Source organism: Brienomyrus brachyistius, chromosome 23, assembly GCF_023856365.1.
Source record: "Brienomyrus brachyistius isolate T26 chromosome 23, BBRACH_0.4, whole genome shotgun sequence".
Lineage (NCBI taxonomy): Eukaryota > Metazoa > Chordata > Actinopteri > Osteoglossiformes > Mormyridae > Brienomyrus > Brienomyrus brachyistius.
The window spans coordinates 417,284-439,929 of NC_064555.1; the positions used below are offsets into that span (position 1 = coordinate 417,284).

The following is a 22,646-nucleotide window of genomic DNA, read 5'->3' on the forward strand; positions in this document are numbered from 1 at the left end:
TCTTTAGTTATGCGATACTCTTGGGAACGAAGTTTTTAATATTACTACCCGGAAAGAAGAATGTATGTCTAAAAAGGATGTTAATTAGGCCAGCGTGCCAGTAATTTCATAACTGGTGGGCCTTCTTATTATAAGCGTATAAAATAAGATAAAATTTATATTTGTGTTTCATCAATGATGGTATGACGTTGCGAAGGATTCGCCGACGCCTCGCGACGGTTGCCAAGGTGCCCCTGTTGCTAGGGAAAACTGTCAGGAGGGGGGAGGGAGTCGTGGCGCTCGGGAGGTGAGCTCGAGGGGCGGGGCTTACTTAATGAGTCAATCCGGAAGTGGAGTGTGTGTGTGTGTAACGCTGCACTGGGTGTCAGATAAATAATATTGTGGCTGGAATCCGAAGAGCCGAAGCGGGCGTTGAGTGAACCTGGGGGAATTTCACCCGAGATAGCTACCGGCTAGTCGTCGTTTGCGGCGGAACTGCACGTGTATATTTTAAATAACATGTCAATGGCGGATCTGAGATAGACAGGGGTGAAAGAGGGGGGAAATGGGAAATCTGTGGATAAGAGGCGACGGCGTATTGGCGTTGGTGAAATAAGGGCACGAGAAGGGAGGGAAGAGTGAAGCGTGAAGCCGGTTTAAGCGCATTAATTGTGGATCGCCCCAGCGAAAAGCCCGGAGGCTCGTGGCAGCGGAGGAAGGTGAGATTCAAATGTAGTTGTGCGCGCGTGACTGGAAGTCAGTATGCCGTGTGTATGATTTAGCTAGTTAGCCTTTTAGCCAGGAGCTTGTTTTGTTAGTATGAGTAAAGAGAAAACGGGAGAAAATGCTGAAAGTCAAGATGAGAACTTTTATTGTGAAAGAGCGAGTGCGGTGCGGATCGCGAGCCTGCGCGAGTCACCGGGTAAAACTTAGCTAGTCCGCCGGACCCCTGACAGGGGTAACGTTAGCCAGTTATGAGTTTTATTGACTAGCTGTCGAGGCTGACGTGGTGCCAGGTAGTTGGCCCGACACGTTTGCTTTGCTTTAACCCGCAGAAAGGCGCCTAACACGTAGGCATAATGGTAGCAAGCTGGCTATATGTTCCGTGGGAACAGGGATGAAATATATGGTGCCGGGTCATTCTGAGTTTCCAGTTTTCAATCATGCGGGTCTGTCGTGTAGATCTGTCAAGGCGTTTAAGACGGAAAACGCCGTGAAGTAATGCATCGGCTTCACCCGGAGTGAAAGTCTTAGGAAATTAACAAGACTTTGGGTTGGTGATGACCGGGGAATGGGAACTCACTATTTGAGGATTTCTGGCTGTTCCCCCTCCCCCATGCTTTTTGAAGCCAAAGTTTATCCTGCAACTTTTTTTTTCCATTTTAAAAATTCGCTTACTTTGGGTTTTCTGATGCACTTTGACCTTTGGTTTCCTGTGTAAGAACCTACCAGGCAGTCACACGTTTTCAGGCAGAAAGAGGCTGGAACCGGACTGGGAGACGTAGGGGGTTAAAACGTTTTGCGAGAATCCAGCTTTACGTTACTTAATTGTTTTTGCCCCGATGCCGCCGAAATGGGCACTGAAAGAAAGATCAATATTTCTTTAAGGTACAAGAACTACTTCGAGTTGTCACCTCTCTACTCATTACTATTTTGTGTCTGATTTTGTCTTGCATCATGCATGGTTGGTGTGTAACCTCGTTTCCCGTGTTCAGATTTATTTTACAACTTTGCGTGTAAATTGTTTGTCTGTGAGTCTCCCTCCCTTTAATTTTAAGTGCGGATATCATGCGTGTTTCACCCTTTGAGACCATGTGTTTTCAATGAGCGAGCTGGCTATGCTGATGTTACAGATGTGGTCTGTATTCAGTGAAAAATCACGCGCCAGTACACATTTCAGCATGGCGAGTAGTAGAGTAAATGCTTTCTCGTATGTCTTTGTCTTGAATGGAGACTATAGTATGTTTGGGATTTGCTAAGCATAATAAGTTGTTGCATTTACGTGGGCAACATTAGGTTAAAAGCAGATTGTTTCTTTGACATGTATGATAATTACATGTATGTGCTTTTTGTCCAAGATCTCATGCAAGTGAGGATTTTGTTTGGTTGTGGATAGCAGCTGGGTCACCGGAATCCCTCGGAGTTAAGATTCAGGGGCCAAATGTAATATGATTGCTCTGCTGGTCAAAGATTTGAATCCATTAACTTATGCACATAGACAATGGTTTCTAATCCACTAAGCTACGCACTACCCCAAATATGGTGGTAAGGTGGTCGATTTTAATTCTATGATCATGAATGCATAGTAGTATGTAGATGATGACGATTTACCTTATATGGTACCTATGCACCTCGTGTAGCTGTATCGCCATAACGATTAATGCTGTATCACAGTAGAACTTAGTTCAGTGCCTTCTGTTCTCTGATAGTCCTCACATTGATGGCTTTAGTTTTGCTAATAGGACTGGAATGCTGCTACATATGACTATTGCAGTTTGTACCTCGAATTCACTTTCTTGATGACTGTATGCACGTTTGAATTGTTTTTTCTGAGTTTTCATTTTTTTGCAATGGCGTAATGAAAGCGAGTCTCCATATTTAATTTTTTTTCACCCAACTGTCTCAGCCTCACCCAACAGCAGGGCTCACCCATCGATGTTCAGTAATGCCGTGCATTCTGTGCGTCAGGGAAAAGGTGTCACGTTTGCGCTCATGGCTCCCAGAACTCTTTGACTTTGACTCCCTTGTATAATTTGGTGATTAGTGGCAGTCTGTCAAATGCCTCAGTGGGGGGTGGTGGTGGTTGACTGGAGGTTTTTCTGAGCATATTGTGGAGAAGCTTAAAGCATGCGTGCTGCCTGAGAGCCTTCCACTCAGGTGTGTGATTAACAGAAGCCAGCCCGAAATACCACAGCCTGTCAGAGACTTACCTCCATCAAAGGAATGCTTTCACATGGGACTTATATCTTGTGCATATGTGGATTAAGAAATCCGAGCTGCCTCTTTGTGAACTCCTCCACCCCGTAGGTGCCATTTTGTGGCATTTTGCTTTTTTTCCTCCCTCATTTCCTATGCATTACTGTCCCACATATACACAATTCCTGTTAAACAATGTCACTGAGAGGAAACTTGTACGTAGGGAATTAACACATGTGAGGCATACTGTTGCTGCTCCCGTGACTGTATTCTTCATTTATAGAGGGGGGGGGTGGAACAATTCGACCGTCGAGTACACTCACAACTGGGAAGCCATGTAATTGTTTAAAAGGAAAAAGTTCAAGAAAAACGTCATCGCAGCTAGATGATAATGTAGTCAGATACTTCATCCAGCAAATTATGAGTTTCCTGTGTCGGTATGAGCCTTGATTTTGTAAGAGATTGTATGTGAAATGCATTTAATTATTTTCGGGTTGTAGCTTAACACAGCTCCTGTAGAACATGCTCCCTGATATAAAGTAGTCCATTGCGATATGGTAAACTCTGTTTCAAGACAACTAATCTATTTTTTTTTTTTAAAGTCTTAAACCATTTCCTGCTCTTGTTACTTTCACCCAGGGCCACAGTAGTTCTTTGAAGGTATTGTGATCTGTGTATTCTTTAGTTATTTTTGACTTTCCATTTGTTGTTTTATTCACATGCAGAGTAGTGAATGTGTACATGTGGATTTCATTTAATGCGATTTTTAAAAGACTGCATTTCTCCTGAAGAAAAGCACAGAATTACCTTGATACCCAGACATACAAGACAATGGGTCACGGAGGTGGACTCCAAGCCTGCAGAAGTCTTTCCTGCTGAGTTCTTGTAGAACATTCACTATCAGCAGTTTTTTACCCTTCCCCTTTCCTGCAAAATGAGGGAAAAAAAACTTGTTTTGATGCATTGAATGTCTGGTGGTATCTAGGAGTTGGGTCATTGCCGCATTGCTTATTGTGCAACATCATATTTGTGCTAAAAAGAATTGTCTAGATTATAATGATACAAATAAAATGTGCTTCAGCTGCAACGCTTTTTTTCATGCAGAGTAGTTGCTACCATAATCCTCCCTCTTTGGTATTTTATATTGGAGACATTCTTGAGGAATTAAACCATTAATGTCAGTCCTCCACCACAGGATTGTAGAATTATTGTAAAAAGATTTTATGGCTGTTTCTAGTAACATCTTGGCTCAGATTTCTCTGTTGTTAGTGTAGATGCAGGAATGTGAGATTTGTTCTTTGAGACGAGTCACAGGAGTGAATTTTCTCGCAATGCCCTAACTTGTTTCCCCCTGTTCTCTTTCTCTTGCAGAGTGATGGCAGAAGGGTAACACTGCAGCGTCTCACCCCCCACCCCAATATTACCCCTTCCTTTTCCCAGCCCCCCCGTACTGGTGCACTTTCCCTGTATTCTGTCTCCCCTGTCCCCAGCTTTCCGTTGCCTTTTGTTTGATGAAGAGATCTTCCAGAAATTTGTTTACACTCATGTGCCCACCGTTGGTGATTGCTGTATGCTTTTCAGCAATCTATGTGCGTATATGAATGAGTACAAAAAAGAAAAGCAAGACACTCAAATTCCCTGATAATATAGTGCAATTTTCTGCCATCAAACATCTTGCTATGTGATTGGATCTTTCCATTTGAATTATGTACCTGGATTTCTGTGATTGTTCTCAATTTGTGTCTGTGATTAGAGTACCTAGTCTTTCCCTACATTTTGATTAGACCCCTTGTTTTTATTCTATTGTAGTCTTACCTGCTTTAGTTTTTATTTTTCTGGTACTTTATTCTTCTTGTGGTGTCATTGGGCCATGGTTCGCAAGAAAGGTTCCCTTATTTTGTGTGGTGCTTTCTTATTTGTTGCCTGGAATGCCTTGCTGCTCCTTTTTCTTTGGGGGCGGCCTCCTATTGGTCGTTTGGGGGAAGGAGGCGGAGCTGAGCCTGGTGGCAGAGAGGAATGGGGAGTCCGAGGAGCTGACCTAGCAGGGGAAGTAATTCGGTTGGCAGAAGAAGTAGAGTCAGAGCTCGAGATCCAAAAACAACTGCTAAAAGAGATACAAAGTCATAGGTCACTATGGGAACGACATAGAGAAGCTGGAAAGACAGGGATGGCTGGTCAGAAAGATAAAAACAGCATGCCAAAGGAGACGCCACGATTGTTGCAACCACATCTTAAAAATGATGGTTTGGATACGGACCATAATGGAGAGAAACATTCAGAGGGCGTTTCAGCCCTCCCCAGCTCTGAACTAAACAAGAAAGAACCAACAAACGCCATGAAATTGGCTGCCACCGTAGCACCATCTCCAGTTATCATTCCCATTTTAGTTATTGCTTGCAACCGAGTGACTGTAAAAAGGAGCCTCGATAAATTGATAGAATATCGACCATCCCCAGAACTTTACCCAATCATTGTCAGCCAGGACTGCGGACATGCCGAAACGGCCGCCATGATAAGCTCTTACGGCAGTCAGGTGACCCACCTCAGCCAACCGGACCTCTCGGACATCCCTGTGCGCCCAGAACACAGGAAGTTCCAGGGCTACTACAAGATCTCCAGACACTATCGCTGGGCACTGAACCAGGTTTTCCGAACGCTGGGATACTCCACCGTTGTCGTTGTCGAGGATGACCTGGAGGTAAATATTAAGCTTGTTCGTTTTTTTCTCAGCAGATTAAAAGTTGTGTTGCATTGTTCTTAGTCATTTTAAGTGTTTATGAATGGTAGTGAAACCAGTTTATTGTATGTACTGTAGATTAACAAAGTTTGCACTAGGTTTTGACTGACTTATGTCTGTCTAAATGTACTTTTTCTTATGCAGTTGTCAGTTGTGTGCTTTGCATGGTTCTTCGTCTACTGTTAAATCCAAATAAAATCACATCTATAATTTTTCCGTAACATTGTGTGTTATTACAATAGGTTGCCATCACTAATTTTTATACTTTTTTTTTTTTTCTTTTTTTTTCTTAGGTCTGTCTTGATTTTTGCAAAGGATTTTGGCAGTGTTAAAATTTACTGAAGTTTATATTTTATGCTGTTTTTACTGCTTATAATGGATGTTATGCTTAAGTTGTCCATTAAATTGCCTTATTTAATGAGTGTTTGCCGGCCTGATGTCAGTGGTCAGAAAATGCAGGTCTTTAAGTAACAGCCAAAGCAAATCGATCAAGGAAAAGCAGGCAGCTGCTTGTTCTCAGTGTCTTTTGCTGGACAAAATAGGAGCTGTCAGCATGGGAAGTGGGTGCCACTGCTTCTGCTCAGAGGCTGATTGGTTAGTTTAGGTGGAAAGAAGAAAGAATGAGACTGTAAACAGTTCATTCTAATTGTCAGAAAGCCGTCATACTTGATTGCTTGTTACAATCAATGGTTTGTCTTACTGCAGGCACGTGTCACATGTTGGGTTTATTGATCACTTTTTGCATCAGTGCTTTTAACTTCTTGCTGCATTCTTCCAGGTGGCTTCAGATTTCTACGAATATTTCCGGGCTCTTTATCCCATCCTGCACTCGGACCCCACTTTGTGGTGTGTCTCCGCCTGGAATGACAATGGCAGAGATGGACTCGTGGACTTGGGGAAACCGCAACTCCTCTACAGGACAGACTTCTTTCCGGGTCTGGGCTGGATGCTTCTTAAGGAATTGTGGGAGGAACTGGAGCCCAAATGGCCAGCCTCATTCTGGGACGACTGGATGCGTCAGCCGGACCAGCGCAAAGACCGATCCTGTATTCGACCAGAAATATCCAGAACCATGACTTTTGGACGCAAGGGAGTTAGTCAGGGTCAGTTTTTTGACCAGTATCTGCGTTACATTAAACTGAACACTGATCCTGTGCGCTTCACCGAACTGGATCTGACTTACTTGATTCATGAGAAGTACGATGAAATGTTTGAGAAGGAAGTGTACAGTGCCCCCCTAGTGAAGATTGAGGATCTCCAACAAGGTGGCAGCTTGAAAGGACGGGGCCCCTTTCGGGTGCAGTACTCCAGTCGAGATAGCTTCAAGGTCTTTGCCCGTAACCTTCTGGTGATGGAGGACCTGAAGTCTGGGGTCCCGAGGGCGGGGTACAGGGGTGTGGTTAGCTTTTTGTCAAAAGGCCGACGAGTCTATTTGGCGCCCCCTCCTGGGTGGACCCGCTATGACACCAGCTGGAGTTGAGGTTCATAATTGGGGCTCGGGTGGGGGGGGCGAAGAGAGGACAAGCGAGACAGCAAGAATGGCTGCGGAACAAGAGGCGCACCCTCTCAAACCAAAGAAAATGTCAAATGAAAGGATTGCTGAAGAAATAGGTGTTGGTTGTTTTGGAATTTAGGGTGTTAAGTGGCAAGGGAATATGAATTGGAATAGACTAGAGAGAAGTGGTGAAGGGATTGGTGTGTCACTAAGCCAAGAGTACAGTGTGGGCACAACGAAAGAGTAAAACGGGTGTGATTTACACTGCGTGTAGTCAACAGCGTATCAGCTTTTACAGTTAAACTCAGCTTCCCCATTTTCTACATGCAGCAAAGGTTGATCTTCTGAAAGACCCGTCACCTTCTTGCAGAACTAGAGCAGCAGATGTTGTGATATCTTTGAGCGCGAGGGTAGTGGGCTTCCACTGGTTTGGTGGGTAGCCATTGTTGAATGCTGTGATGGAGTCCGTTCAGGAGACCATGGCAGGGATTTCCAAGGAGAATTGTTTTGGAAAAGTAGTGCACATGGAGTGTTGATGTCATGTTAATTTTTTTTTTTTGCCTGCTTGAAACTTTAATCTGATAAGCTGTGCTACTTAAATATGTATTTTTGATTATGCATATTAGTCAAGTGATCATTCTTCCAGTATCAGTTCCCAGCAGATGAATAAATTTATGTAGTAAAATGGATTAAAGATGCATTAAGATTCGCAGTTTAAAATAATTTTTGGTAGCTTCTGTGGTGTAAAATAATCGGCGTGAAAAGCAGCTGTACATAGCATTTTACTCCTCAACGCATCTGACAGATATGCACGAAGTTGTGGCGTCTTTAAAAGTCGCCCGAGTCTCGACAGTCGAGGCCGTTATACATGTATAAATTCGTGTAATTCTCTTTGCGCCCATAGTTTTTGAGGTTTCGTAATATTTATTACATGCCGAATTTGCGATGATTCAGTTGCTTTTCTCTTGTGAACCTTAATATACACGTTTTCGGCCATCTATGCAAAATTTAACGACCAAACAGCTTTAGTTTGAAAGTTCTTTAAGCTCACAGGTACTTATTCGTTAGTCCATTCTTAGTTACTGGGTCTATGGCTGAGGAACGCAGCAGTGCCATTACTCCTAAAACAGGAAGAAGGAAAAAAACGGCTTTTGTTAATTTTGCTATACAGAGTGTTCAGTCTGTGGAAGCTCTTGGAGTCATTACTGTTCTTGACTGTCTTTGAGTGTGAAATAAATGTCCTGTTTGTAGTTACACCCTGTTTATTAGATTAAAAAATGCTGAATGTTTTATGTAGAAAGGGGACTGATTCATCCATCGACTGTATCGCTTTACTCTTTGCGTTGTGCCCAGTCAAATAATGAGGAAAGTGGGTCCTCAAGGTTTAACTGCGCTTTTGTTTATTTTATTTTACTTTTTTCTCCATTTGAACAACTTTCCTCCCTGTACTTGTTTTCCTGCAATTTTCCAAAGTAATGGATAAGTGTGTGTGACCAAGTACAGATACATAATGCTAGTTTTACTAGTAAAATTCTAGAATTAAATTGGCATTGTGCTTTTGAATTTGATTATTCATGAAAACTGAAATTTTGTCATACTTTGATTAAGTTGCCAGTCTTTCTAAGCAGTTTGTACAGTTCATACTGAAGTATAATCGATTCACATATGCAGAACAGTATGGTTTTTCTTTGACAGCGTACTATACTGTACACTACTTGAAACGGGTAGTAGTATAGTCCCATGACATTCAAAAATGTTTCAAGGTTAGGTTTGTTCAAAAACCAATGATTATTTTACAAGTCTGTTGCAATTTAAGGTGTCGATAAATGGGATGAAGCCTAGTGAGATTATATATATATAAAAAAAATATACATTATTTCTATTCTTTTGGAGAAATTATTTTTCTTTTGGATTTTGGTTATCTTCTAATAGTGATGTGAAACCACTGCCTGACATGTTTATAACTTTAATACATGGAGAATAAAATTGAGTATTTTAATATTTGCCTGTTTACGTGTCATTTTGCTCCTGGTTTCTCCACCAGTTTCATTTCACTATTTGCCTACTTCCGGCAGCTACATTTTTCCATTTCCATCTTATCTTTCCTTTACACTCATCCCACCCATATTTTCCTGTTGCGTCCAATAGTCACTGTGGGTTTCCTGCATGACTTAGCAGTGCCACACTGCACAAGCCAGAGCGCTTACTCACTCGACTCCAACCTGGACCCAGTTTTTTGGACCTGGACCTTTTTTGCCAACTTGTTTCAATACTTCATATGGTATTTAAACATGTGGGTTTCAGACAAGGTGTCAGCCATGACTCGTTACACTGTCTCATTAACCAAAGTCTCAAATATAGTCACACATGGCTGTTTGTGGTTTCATTTGAGGAAGTTACCATGTTCAGTATATTACAAGAGTCTCTGTTTAACAATTTCTGTAAGCAGTATTTTGCATGGAAGTATGACTGAAAGTAACCGATGCAGGAAATGGTAGTTTAAGCCAGAGAAAAACACAAATCATTGAAACCTTTTAGTTTTCTGTAACGGTGAACGCCAGCATCCTCAAACTCGCATAGTAACTCCTTTCAGGGGGAGAATCTTCAATTAATGATGATTTAATACAGAACACACGAGAGAAGTGGAAACAGAACCAGTAATTCTGAACAGACACTATGGGTGAAGTGTAGATAAAACTTTTACTTTTTTCAATAAATGCAGAACATCGAGCTAAAACAACTGCCCGCCCCCTGTTTTATCAACACCCCCTACCTTTCAGTTCGCCAGTTCTCTGTTTCAATGTTACAGAACTACCACAAGCGACTAACAAGCTACACCACAACACGATTAACTGGCTTGTTTGCTAACCAAAAACATCAGGAAGCATGTCAATGGAACAAAAAGCTGCCTGTTCAGTCAATATTAAGTAAGGAGAGTAAAATTAAAACCAATTACACAAAAAAAAAAAAAAAAAAAAAAATCACAAAACAAAAGTGACCATCAAAGCCAAAATTATATGACTAGTCTTCATGCTACCTGCATGTAACATCCACCGGCTATGGGTGGCAAAGTCAGATCAAACTTGATTTCTTCAAAAGAAAATAAGAGCTTAAGAAATCATAAAGACAAACTCTTCTGCATGGGATCCACTTCTATTATTAAATCTAACGATCGCAAATGCAGTCAGGGCTGCTGGAATCACCCTCTCTTATTTAAACAGTGTCCACCCCCCACCTCTCCCAGAAGACAGCGTGTTGATCTTCTTTCTTCCTCCTTTTTATCGGGTTTGCTCAACTGTGGAAAGACAAAGCAGAGTGTACCTCAGACCATCAGCCGGATGTCGAGTGGCGCGGAAGTGACGCGCCGGGCCGGGTGAAGGATAGCTGACACAGCTACACTCGCTCAGCCAGGAGGGGGTGTTGACGTAAAACACAGGCAACGGTGCAACACACCAACACCTCACAGGAAATCGCTATGCTGCTGATTCAGTCTTTTACACTTTCAGCTTTTGAGTGTTTATAGCGATCCTGGCCAATCTCATGCGCAAAGGGCCGGTGTGTATGCAGGCTTTTGTGATCACCTGTAGGTCAGCTGTTCACACCCAGGTGTGAGGAATCTTCAGCCAATCAGTCCTCTAATTAGTGACCTAATCAGGAAGTTGCAACGAAAACCCGCGAACACAGCGGCCCTTTCCGGATTTCCCACCGTGGTTAATAGGTGCCAGACGACAGAGTACAGCTTAAGTGCTGTGTTCAGAGGCCGTTCACTGTGCACTGGCTCCAACAACTGTCAATAACAATTACACCATCGTAACAGGCAACAGACACACAAATAGTTTGTGTCAACACTAAGCCTTTCAAGTCCAACCAGTTTTATTATGACATCAGACATCTTATGAAGACTCAGCTCTAATCCTACCATTGGTTGGGTTTTTTTTCGTGGAAAAGGCTGCTTTTATTATTTCCACCAGTGGTCTACTTAGATTATGTAATCTGCCCAGTTACTGGGCCAATGATTTGCATGCATTTCCCTACATGTTCATCATACTCAGATCCGAACACCAGAGCAATATGCTGACACTCCACTAACAGTTTCTGAATTTATATACCCATATGACTATGAGAGTGTAAATATGTTTTTGATGAAATGCATCACCCCGAAGACCTACTGCTGTCCAGGTACTCATGTTTCTATTTTGCTGGTTCTATAGCCCCCCCCCCCATGTTACTGAGCCGCAATGGCTGGGCTTGCACCGTCGGAATGTGGCCCGGCTGGGCGGGTTCACTCACTGTAGGAGGAGATGTCGATCTCCTCAGGGAGCTCGCTGATGTTGACCTCGAAGCGGTCCTGCACGTCGTTCAGTGTACGCGCGTCGTTCTCGTCCGACACGAACGTGATGGCCAGGCCCTTGGTCCCAAATCGCCCTGCCCTGGCCACCTGCAGGGCGACATGGGACAACAGGGCGTATTCCTATACCCTTCCAAGGTCCGCAGACTGCGGGAATCACACACCCTCCATTTCAAAAACCACCTTTAAAACTTCATTGTTCACGGTACAGATTCTGTGTGTACATTCGCAGTGAGGGCCAGCCGGTGGAGGCCAGTATGTTACCCTGTGTAAGTAGGTGTCCGAGTCCTCTGGCATGTCGTAGTTGAAGGCGATGTTGACTCTCTCGATGTCCATCCCACGGCCGAACAGATTGGTGGCCACCAGAATTCGGCGCTGGAAGTCCTTGAACTGCTGGTATCGGGCCAGCCTGCAGCAGGGTGAGGGTGGTGGGATCGCATGAGGGGAGGAACATCTTTGCATACCGCAAATCTAACAAGCGTCTACAGCTTCCGGGTCCAAACAAGGGCTCGTTTCTTAATGCATCAACCGCATGAAGGGCGGGAGACGTCCGGGGTGCATGAGCGCATACAATGGCTGCACAGAGGAGCGCTGTGGGACAATGCACAAAAGGCACGCGTGCGGACAGCGGCTGCCGGTACCTCTCCTCCTGGGGCATGCCGCGGTGGATGCCGATGGCTGGGAAGTTCTGTTCCACCAGCAGCTGGGCTAGAGCCACGCAGCGCTGCACCGACTTCACGAAGATGACCACCTGGCCCAAGGAACCATGGTCAGAGTCCTCCTTACCCTCAACACCCACCCACGGACTCCGCTGGTCTGCATCCAATCTGACAGCTTTGTATATCTAGCATTTCTGCTCACAATCTTATTTTTCTAGTTAGCCACTGTTCTGAAATGCTCCAAACATGGTGAACATCTTGCCCATAACTCCTACCTCATAATTGCCTGAAACTCCTCTTTCCAGGCTACCAGATAATCATGAGCCACACATTTCATCACATTCTCTGCCGACTACGGGCCACGGTGCTGCTTGTGCCGTAAAAACAGACTGAAACCAGCAGATGGTACTTTCAACCTAAATTACTTCCATAACTGCAGAAACTAGGTTATTTTTCTGTATGCCGTACGTTCAGGGACACTGAGAAGCACAGGCAATGTTAAGATCATTACAGTATCATGGCTTATATCAAATTAGCTTACACACAGAACCATTTCAGCATAATGATGCAGAGAAGTCATCAGTTTATGTTTTAAAGAAAACCATCACAGCCATCTTGGTGGGGGGGGGGGGGGACTCAAGACCAGGACTTGAACACACAATCTTTTTAGCACACACACCTGCTTATGGGGCATTTATAAGTCTGGTTGCTTAGCAACTTGTCAGCATCATTTTACCCATTGTTGCTATTCAGAGTGCACCTTCTTACGGCCTCCGCTGAAGCAGCATTTGGTTACAACAGCATACCCTCTGCCACACTACAAGTTGGTTTCATGCGGAGGCGGATGGTTCAGGTCCAGAAGGTACAAATCCAGACCAGGATTTTGTTTCAACCAACCAGTACACTGTGAATGTAACACCTTGTACTCAACTGGTTGGTTGAAGTCAAATCATGGTCCGGATTTGTACTTTCTGGACCTGAACTTTCCACCTCTGGGGTCAGGAAGACTGAAGACTGTTAAGCAACCCCAGTTCACTTGTTTCAGAAATGGTGCAACAAAACATGACCTGAGGAGGAGGGTCCCCCCATCCCGTCGTGTACCTGGTTGAACTCCAACACATCCAGCAGGTCAAAGAGCTTCCTGTTCTTCTCGTTGTCCTTCAGCTTCACATAGTACTGCTGCAGCCCATGTAGGGTTAGCTTGGTCTCATCGTCCACAAAGATTTCCATTGGCTGAGGTGTGCAGGAGAGGGATTGGCGGAATATGCACAGGTATGGAGGGTGTGTGTGTGTGTGGTGGGTTTGGGTTAGGAAGGGTGCAATGAGAAATGATGGGAGTTATTAACCAATGAAGGGGTCAGAAGAAGAGGAGAGGATGAGAGTCATGGATCCATGGCGATGGATGTGATGGGTGGAAGAGAAGAGAGAAAGGTAGGGAGAAAGGGATGAAGATTAGAGAACACACGCCCCTCCCTGCCTGCAAAAGGTGCCTGGTGGGACTGTCACACCAAACAGTCAACACCAAGATAACAAACGCATCACAAACATAGCATGCAGGCTGAGAAACTCCACTGTACGTGCGCATGTCAACACACCACAAAAAATATCACAAACGAACATAAACACACACATAAGCACTACAGCAGGTTACAGAAGCTGTGCAAGTTATGACAGCTATATCTAATCGGCCATTTTTTTTAACCAATCATTTATTTTTCTTCTGTAGGAATTTAATCACACAAATTCACCACCACGGTTCCTCATTTAAAAACCTGCAAACCGATTCACAAGTTAGTGATCAGCTCTTCATTTCTGAAACACCTCCGGATGTTCTTTGGGGGAAAAACGAACCCAGACTACAAATGTTTATGGAACTATGATCCACCTTCCCAGCTAATCCCATAAAAAGGTTAAATAACAGGGAAATTCTCACAGGGAATTATGTGAGACTACAAAATATTGGCAGCTGTCCTTCTGGAAATTACACAAAAGTATCATAGTATTACTTTGGAAAATAAGTCGCGTATCATTTAATGCGGCTTCCAACCATCTAAGCAGGGTGAAAACGAAGGGATCTGCTGGTACAAAATCATAACAGCCATAGGAGTTTGGACTGAGGTTACATTTGATCAGTTTAGTGATTAGACAGATTTTTATTTCTGCTCTGGTCCTGAATTCCTCTTGACAGGGACAGACTGAATTATCGATTTAAAATCAGGCGAAACTGAAAGCCATCAATTCTTATTTGACTGAAGAACACACAGCAAGACAGTTAACTTTAATATCCATCCATCATATAACCAGAGGTGGAAAGTTCAGCTTTAGAAAATACAAATCCAGACCGAGATTATGTTTCAGCCAACCACTTGAGTATAATGGGTACGGGTTGGTTGGAACAAAACCTTGGTCTGGATTTTTACTTTCTGAACCTGGATCTTCCACCTCTGTATTTATTGACTTATCCTCGTCTCAGGCAGCGTATGACAGTAGGCTGGTTTTTAACATTAATATACTTATGTGGTACTAGAATGAAAACCTTATTTTTTCATGTTTTAACTAATAATTATAAATATTAATTCCAACACAAACTGATCGGGGCTTGTCTCAATATAAAATCCTCCACCTGTTTTTTTACAGCCGCTAACCCTATGTAGGGAGGCGGGGGATCCGGAGCTGATCCCAGAAGCTACAGGTGCAAGGCAGGGAAGAGGCACCAACCCATCACAGGGGATTGTAAAACCAAAGGTGTTTTATTCAAATAAAACAAGCTGCGTGTTTTTTTGTTAAATCTTTTTACACATCCTGGTTTTCTGCACTCAACACGAAACTGACACAAATAAAAAAATAAAAACGCAGGAAGATGTTTAGTTTAACTTAATTGTGAGGATCCGTTCAGCAAATAGCTGATGAACACAAAGTAATTAAGAGCTGTTCAGAACAAACACCAGCACGGTCTCTGGGACAAAAGGCCTGCACTGTCTAACCCATAGCCCAGATAATACAATTACACTGAATTCCAGGCTTTAATTAGTTGCATCAAAGAACCATTTTGGACTTCCTGTCATCTTGTCTTCTCTACACTGTTCTTTTTTCCCACCAAAGAACAACCATAGGTGTGGCCTTAAAAATATTGGCCAAACGGGGGCCTGCAGTAACGTGATCTCCTCAGAACTGAAACAAGGAACATTTCACTTACCTACTGCAAAATATCAGTCAAGAAATGTCCTAGGCACTCACTGTGCGTCTCACTGTCTGAAAGTGCCTCTGGAGGTCTGTCCCATCCTTCTGTCCGTCATCTAAACTTCAGTCTGGTATCATATCAAGTTCCTCCAAGTCAAAGTCCTCATTCCAACCTGACTACTCTTCACAGTCCTTATTTCTGATCTGTATTCAACAGGTAATCCTCAGCCAGCCACAAACTGATCCGAGATCAGTCGTGCAGAAGCAGGTTCAGGTTTCACTGAGATTCTTCCAGCTAATGTGAATCTGGCAGTTGGTGTCGGCAGTCCAGAGTATGATTTTTGTCTCCTATAATGTCAGTGCAGGAATGCGTCCACCTATGCAGTGAGGAGCATCTAGTCTGTGTCTGGGGTATGGAGTTATGCTCCAAGTCTGATGTAAGGCAGGAATACACAAGAATTTGTTTTAAACAATAATAAGCAGGTGAAGAGTCGCTAACTTAGCTAGTCGGTGTCCTCTAAGTGTTTCCATGGACTTCTCCTGTGTGTCTGTGTGTACAGCAGAATCAAACATGTAAAAATGTCTTCGAGCGCAATGCATGATATAGCAGCGGGTAAACTTGATCTCTGTGTACTTGTCAAAAAATAACTTTAGCAGGTATTTCACCTAATATATAGAGTTATGTGACTGAGTACTAATTAAAATGGGCTGGCTTGTATCATGATGCATTACTGAGGGAAAGGATAAGTGCTGTGTATCTGCCAATGATTTCCTGAAACTTCAAGCCTTCCTTCATACAGAGAGCCGGCTTCTGGGTACAGATCTGCAAAGACGGAGCTTGTTTTGGATGGTTGTCTGGGAGGGGCCCGTTTTCCACCCTATCTGCACCCGCGCCTCTCCTCTCCTCTCCATTCTCTCGTGCCTTTTGCTTCTCTTTTTCCGTCATCTCGTCCCTCCCGCTCAGGTCTTCCGCAGCTCAGCCCTCCCTGCCATGCTGGAAGCATTTCCCTGAACCCGCGCGCGTCTTGTCTATGTCTGCAGAGCGCGTGCACTCGGTCCAACCACAGGCTCTTCTCGGTGGGACATCTTGGGTCTTTGGGGTGACCGGCCTTGGGGGCCATGTAAGATACGTCAGATATGGAGCTAAAAGTGTCTGCGCCCCCCTTGACCTCTGAATCATCAGGCTTCCATATTTCCCTCCAAAACATAAAACTTTCTATGCCTATTAACCAAGAGCTTGCTGCAGTGTTAAGGGTTTCATATTTAGACAGCGAATTGCCTTCTTGCACTAAGGTCATTTCCTGTCAGCAAAAACAGGATGGAAGGAATGTTATTATTATACTCTGATAACTACTGTGTGACAAGCGGTCTATTTTAAAAATGAAGTGTATCTCAGGCTACTTTGCAGAGGCCTTTCAAAACCCCCCCCCCCCCAAAAAAATCTCTGTATGACGGCTTCTGGCTTAGCGCCGACTTTCAAATAGCCGGCGGAGCAGCTGGTGAGGATGGCGGTACAGGTGAAGTTTTACGCTAAAGTAGCACTGTGTATCTGAGCCTGCCATCTAAGCCATTTTGGTGTTAAGCTGCTTCAGTATTATAAGCTCTGTGTTCACCGAAAGCAGCCGTCTTTAGGGAGTGGATAGTTTTTACATTGTTGCAGTAAGTGCCAATTCAGCCAGGGGATTGGGAAGAATGAAGCTAAAGGCCAGACGTATTGAAAAGTCAACCTTCAGCCTTTTGGGGTCGTGTTTTCTGGTTGGACTTACAGAGTGGGGCTGTGGGAGTCTATCAGCACCTTAAGGCATCTGTCAATGAGCAATTCATGCAGCATTGGCGAGTGTGCTGGCCCCAGTGTGTCGACTCCCTAACACACGTGACTTCTAGGCATGCAGAGTGCGTCATTAGTGGGGGGGAGGGGGCATAAGTGTGTTCTGATCTTGGCTTCTGAACGCTCGGATTTTGGCGTCCGAAAATAAGACTGCACCCCGCTCTCAGAGTGGTCTGCTCCCTCACAGCTACTCTGTGACCTCATAGACCTCTCTCCCCTCCTCCTTTTCTATGAGGCAGGTGTAAGGGGGGGGGGGACACGAAGACGGTAGTGGGAGGAGCAGTAGGTAGGGAGGGGAGACGAGGTCTAATTACATCTTGCATGAACTTTCTGCAGACGGGCCGGATCTCTTTGCTCAGAGTGGCGCTGAACATCATGACTTGTTTCTCGTGGGGAGTCATGCGGAAAATCTCCTGGACGTCTCGGCGCATGTCTGCGGGGATGAGCATGCAGAAGGGGAGGGGGGGGAGCATTAAAACGTGGCTGAGGCGGGAGCAGGCTGCCGCCAATACCAAGGCCACACAAGAAGCATGAAGGCCTGCTCTTTGAAATCAACACAAGTGTAAAATGGGCAGTAAAGGAACTAAAGGTGTTACTGAAAGCTGCAGGAAGAATGAATGCAAATTTATAAACTGCACAGTTTCTAAATAAAATAAGGTTTTTTTTGTTACCTGCAGTGTAGAAAAGATGCTATATATCAAGGAGATTTTTGTTTTTCAAATAAACAGAAAATATTTTAGCTCTGGAAGGTATGCGTACTCTAAAATATAAAAAAAATGTACTGCAAAAACATTTTTTTGGAAAATGGGGTCAATTATAATGGAATGACCTTCTCCGCCAATCACAAGGCATGGAGGTCACATGACCATCACAGGTGCATCACTGTAATATTGATGCCGCAGCCTCACAATGGTGTGCAAATGTGGGTGCAGGGAACATTTGAGTCAACTGTACGGGAATAACTTTACTAATTCCAGTAAAGAGTGGGGGGATGGGTGCCGATCCGTGCCCCGGAGCAGAATCCTCACCCAGCTGCTCCAGCATCTTGTCACATTCGTCCAGGATGAAGTGCTTGATGTGACGCAGGTTGAGGCTCTTGTTGCGGGACAGAGCCAGAATTCGGCCTGGGGTGCCCACCACCACGTGGGGACTCTCTCTCTTCAGCACTTCCTCGTCTTTCTTGATGGACAGGCCCCCGAAAAAGACCCCCACCTAGTACAGCGGAAGATGGGCAGTGAAGTGAGTGTCTGAGAGGGGCATTGGGGCAAAAAGAGAGGGGGGGGGCATCCTAGTACCTTAACTGCAGGCATGTATTTGGAGAAGCGCTCATACTCTTTGCTGATCTGAAAAGCCAGCTCTCGGGTGTGACACATCACCAACACGGACACCTGCCAGACACAACACAAAAGAATGAACCAAAGAGGCATCTTATAGGTTCCAGTGCCACTGGATATTATTAAACCCCAAGGCTGTTTACCTGACCAGTGACAGGTTCCAGCTGCTGGAGGGTGGCCAGAACAAACACTGCAGTCTTTCCCATGCCAGATTTTGCCTGGCACAGAACATCCATTCCAAGTATGGCTTGAGGGATGCACTCATGCTGAACTGGGAAAGAAAGCCAAACACCACATAAACTCTCTTTAAATACTACTACACAGTAGTTTTCTGCGGGATTTCTTTTTTGGTATTGGTATATCTCGCTATAGAATACAGCGACCCCTGTAGGTGCAACAGGGCATTACTTTTTTGCGCTTACCTTCAGAGGGATGCTCAAACCCACAGTCCACGATGGCTCTCAGGAGCTCTGGCTTTAACAGGAAGTCCCGGAATCCCGAGGAGTGGATGGAAACATAGGAGCCTTTAAGCCCTTCTTTGCGGAGTGAGAGAGCGTCCCCACCAGTTCCCCCGATGCCCCCATCTCCGACTCCGCCTCCTCCGTCCACTTCATCTTCCTCATAATCCAAGAGCTCATTTTCCACGTCGTTCTCAGTCATTGTCAAAATAGCTGGTGTAATTAAAAAGTTTAATAAACGTTTACATGAAAATAATGACATCGTACAACTGTAACAATAAAACCGATCTAAATAACCTTCATTTTTATTGTCGTTAGTTCTCTTTTCTTGACACCATCGTTAGAAATATGAAGGCTACGATGTTTTGAACGATATAGAAACCCAACTGAAATTTTGACTTTCATATAATTTCTTTATTGAAAGCAACTTACAAAGCATAAAATCTCACATTTCTGTAAAATGTAACTTTAACGTGTAATTTTTATCTAGTCAACCTATGCAGTAATTTGGACCATAAGTACTAGCTACACATTTAAGACCAAATTAAATGTAGCTCGGCTAACGTCGTCGATAACGTTTTGGGGAGAAAAAAAGTCAGCTGATTACCACTGAGAAGGGAGCTAACTAACAAATCCAAAAAAACGACAATGACTCTCTTTAACGGGACAAATTATTGGCGGTGTTTTTGCTATTTTTGTCATTTTATGAAACCCTGCTCGCCGGCGTGTTCGGTTGCAGTGGAGACAGTAAATAACATTCACATAAATACTACGCGCGCACACGCGGATGCAAAAGTGCTGAAATTAAATATGATATATCCATTCACTTGCTTATGTGCAGTAAGTGGTGATTTACCTTAGTCCTGAAACACTAACGCAGAAATACACACGAAGCTCAGCTCGAACTGGGTTCCTAGTTTCGTCATCAATATGCGCCATAAAGCCTTGGACGACGGACCCAAGGAAGTTGTACGTAATATTGCCTAAGAATAATAACCCGAGCAGCCAGTAGTTAAAGACACATTGGAAACGACGCGTGATGATAAACGTGTGAAACAGTTTTGAATTTTAATTTAGTTTGATACGGGCCAGGCTTTCCATTACTCAATTTTTGAGACTTTTAACCATCCTAGGAGTAGGGGGCGCCACAATCATTCTGGATACACCGATATTTTTAGTAGACAACGCGTCGTCGAAAAACGTGTTTCTGTCCTCATGGGTACGATTCATGTTAATAGCAGTAATCTTTTCTAAAACTACGTTTTCGCGTTGATTGAAACGAGAAAGTTGGCTTTGGTAAGTATCATGTGATTCTTCGTTGTAGATGAGATTATTAATTTGCCAAAAATTGCAGACAGATAAGAAGTTGTTTTTGACGGTCGTTTTACTTATGGGAAAAAGTTTGCCTTAGTCCTTATGATGATTAATTATATTTTGATATTCATAATGAATTCAGGCAGCTAGAAAAAATAAAAAAATATAAATATGGCTCAGTGTGTCAAATTCTTTCTTTGGAAAAGACTTGTTTTTGAGGTAGGGTAATTCATTCTGTAACCAATACAACATATGTATGATTTGTTAAATTATTTGGTTGTAATAATATTTGGAATATATTCATGTTCTTTCTTTTTTCTGTCAGTGATGTCTTGTTTTAGGGGAGATTACAATTTCTGCAGCGAGTGCGGAAATGTTCTCCCTCTGCCTGGACTATCGGACACGGTGACCTGCCCCCGGTGTCAATTCACAATACCAATAAATGGTGAGAAACGTCTGAAGATAAATAAATGATCAGCACCTATATATTCACTAATTCATTAGTCTGTACAACAAGTGTTACATATGGTCTTTTATCTATGAACATAAAATAGTGTGTTTTTTATTTAAGAATTTGCAGGTAAAGTGATTACATCCACAGTGGTGTTCAATAGTTTAGAATCATCATCAGTCAAGGAAGAATCTGAGCAGGATTCTGAACTGAAGGGCCCAGTGGTAAGTCATTATTCAGTGGGGGGGGGGGGGGAGTTATTTTGTACGGAAATATAGGAAACTTAGTTGCTTGCAGGGTGGCTCAGTGTGGGCTCCAGTATTCTCAAGCTTCAGGGGGTGGGGGTTCAATATAGGATGTTCTCGTGTTTTTGTGGACTTTTTCCAGTTCTCCCACTATCCAAGCATAGTTGTGAATTGCCTGTTGTGTGTTATTTTGTGTGAATGTGCAGCCTGTGATGAACTAGAGCGGGGGTGGGCTGTCTTATCCAGAAAGAGTCTTTGGGCTTTTGCTGCAATTCCCCAGTTAGATTACTAATTAGATGACTGATTCGCTGAAGATTTCTCGCACCTGGGTTTGAACAGCTGACCTAAAGGTCTTTCTTTGACCTGCTCTTCTTTCCATGAATCTGTAGCCTAATCAGCTTTTAAACGTCTCTTTCAGATTGACAGGCGCTGCTCCCGCTGCAATAAAGAGGGGATGGTGTATCACACGCGGCAGATGAGGTCTGCAGATGAAGGACAGACTGTCTTCTACACATGTACACATTGCAGGTACTGAAACGCAGCTACGCCACACATGCGTCCTCTCAGTACCAGGCAAAGCCCATGTGGTACTCTAGGCAAGCATCACCGCCGGTGCCCCCGTCTGAGACACAGTAAAATCTGCTTGCTAAGTTGGCATCTACACAATAGATGGCGCCCTAAGCATCCTCCTATATCACTTGATGGCTTGACTGGCCCAGCTCCCTCTACTGATGCATGGAATAAACATGTTATTCACACACGTATGGGGGGGGTTCACTCCTCCAATAGCAAAGCACTTACTTTATAGACCAGAATATGCTTTATTATAAATGCTAGTTGTGTAACTGAGGTTCATTGCAGGCTGTTGGTGAATAACTGATCCGAGATCATACGTGTCACATAAAATGCAGTTAGTAATATTGCAGTGGTTCAAATCCAGCTATTCGTGATGCATATGGCAAGGGGGAAGATGATGTTCTTGAATCTGATGGTGTTCTTATGTAAGACCCCCCCATGAACCCACTAACCTTGATGGGTGATCTGAGTCTGCTAAAGTGTTTCGCGCATTAGGTAGGTAGGACAGAACACCTACTAGACAGTAGCTTTCCAGGACCCCTGAGTTGGAGACCCCTGAGTTGGAGACCCCTGAGTTGGAGACCCCTGAGTTGGAGACCCCTGAGTTGGAGACCCCTGAACTAGACAAATGCAGTTTCCATTCCATTGACTATGGGTGTGGGCATGTGTGTGATCCTGCTGCTCATACTTTTGTTTTTACTCCAGGTATCAAGAAAAAGAAGATTCATGAGGAGAGCTTGGGAAGTCTTCAAATATGTCGGGATTTTTTCCCCCCATCTTCTGCATGTTCCTTTTTTATTGTGATTTTTTTCAGTTAATAGTCAAGGTATAAAATTATTGTAAAGCAAGACTTACCAGCAAGAAACAGGCATTGCAGGGAGTACTCTGTCATTTATGAATATGTAGTTAAATGATTGTCATTAAAATTCCATGGTGTCAATTTTGTATTATAGGTGTATGAAAAATGAATAATTCAGTTGTCAAAATAAAAATTTTAAAGTTATGAATCTATGATAATTTTATTCATTATCCTTGTTAAACGATTAACTGAAGGAGAGCTTAATCTTTTTAAATGATTAATCATCAGTGTATGAATAAATCATATGCTGAGAGTGTCTGAACTGCT

General features: G+C 43.6%; 3 protein-coding genes across 4 annotated transcripts; 2 read left to right on the plus strand and 1 right to left on the minus strand.

The window, feature by feature from the left end:
* The first annotated feature begins 311 nt into the window (after window positions 1-311).
* mgat1b (alpha-1,3-mannosyl-glycoprotein 2-beta-N-acetylglucosaminyltransferase b) lies at window positions 312-9,131 on the plus strand. Of its 2 annotated transcripts, none has more exons than XM_048994426.1 (3): window positions 312-698; window positions 4,267-5,593; window positions 6,411-9,131. In XM_048994426.1, the coding sequence occupies exons 2-3, from the start codon at window positions 4,766-4,768 to the stop codon at window positions 7,110-7,112; spliced, it is 1,530 nt and encodes a 509-aa protein (XP_048850383.1). In that variant the 5' UTR covers window positions 312-698; window positions 4,267-4,765; the 3' UTR covers window positions 7,113-9,131. The 2 variants fall into 2 exon arrangements, with proteins under 2 accessions (XP_048850383.1, XP_048850384.1); XM_048994427.1 differs by lacking the exon at window positions 312-698 and adding an exon at window positions 705-1,587.
* A 677-nt stretch (window positions 9,132-9,808) lies between these two features.
* On the minus strand, window positions 9,809-19,907 carry ddx39b (DEAD (Asp-Glu-Ala-Asp) box polypeptide 39B). The gene is made up of 11 exons (XM_048994431.1): window positions 19,791-19,907; window positions 18,899-19,147; window positions 18,620-18,747; window positions 18,438-18,530; window positions 18,171-18,354; window positions 17,457-17,575; window positions 13,236-13,367; window positions 12,117-12,226; window positions 11,740-11,884; window positions 11,418-11,565; window positions 9,809-10,422 (listed from the first exon to the last, which is right to left on the minus strand). Exons 2-11 carry the CDS (start codon window positions 19,134-19,136, stop codon window positions 10,406-10,408), a joined length of 1,314 nt encoding a protein of 437 aa, XP_048850388.1. The 5' UTR covers window positions 19,137-19,147; window positions 19,791-19,907; the 3' UTR covers window positions 9,809-10,405.
* Window positions 19,896-22,523, plus strand: polr1h (RNA polymerase I subunit H). Its single transcript, XM_048994432.1, has 5 exons — window positions 19,896-20,230; window positions 20,574-20,693; window positions 20,820-20,923; window positions 21,363-21,472; window positions 22,226-22,523. Exons 2-5 carry the CDS (start codon window positions 20,576-20,578, stop codon window positions 22,248-22,250), a joined length of 357 nt encoding a protein of 118 aa, XP_048850389.1. The 5' UTR covers window positions 19,896-20,230; window positions 20,574-20,575; the 3' UTR covers window positions 22,251-22,523.
* Window positions 22,524-22,646: the final 123 nt, after the last annotated feature.

Coding starts and splice junctions, on each gene's coding strand:
- mgat1b (XM_048994426.1), top strand. CDS start 4,766: ATGGTTCGCAAGAAAGGTTCCCTTATTTTGTGTGGTGCTTTCTTATTT. Junction 5,594..6,410: donor TTGTCGAGGATGACCTGGAG/GTAAATATTAAG, acceptor GCATTCTTCCAG/GTGGCTTCAGATTTCTACGA.
- ddx39b (XM_048994431.1), bottom strand. CDS start 19,136: ATGACTGAGAACGACGTGGAAAATGAGCTCTTGGATTATGAGGAAGAT. Junction 17,576..18,170: donor CAAGATGCTGGAGCAGCTGG/GTGAGGATTCTG, acceptor TCATCCCCGCAG/ACATGCGCCGAGACGTCCAG. Junction 12,227..13,235: donor ATGTGTTGGAGTTCAACCAG/GTACACGACGGG, acceptor TCCTTGGGCCAG/GTGGTCATCTTCGTGAAGTC.
- polr1h (XM_048994432.1), top strand. CDS start 20,576: ATGTCTTGTTTTAGGGGAGATTACAATTTCTGCAGCGAGTGCGGAAAT. Junction 20,694..20,819: donor ATTCACAATACCAATAAATG/GTGAGAAACGTC, acceptor TTTTTATTTAAG/AATTTGCAGGTAAAGTGATT. Junction 20,924..21,362: donor CTGAACTGAAGGGCCCAGTG/GTAAGTCATTAT, acceptor CGTCTCTTTCAG/ATTGACAGGCGCTGCTCCCG.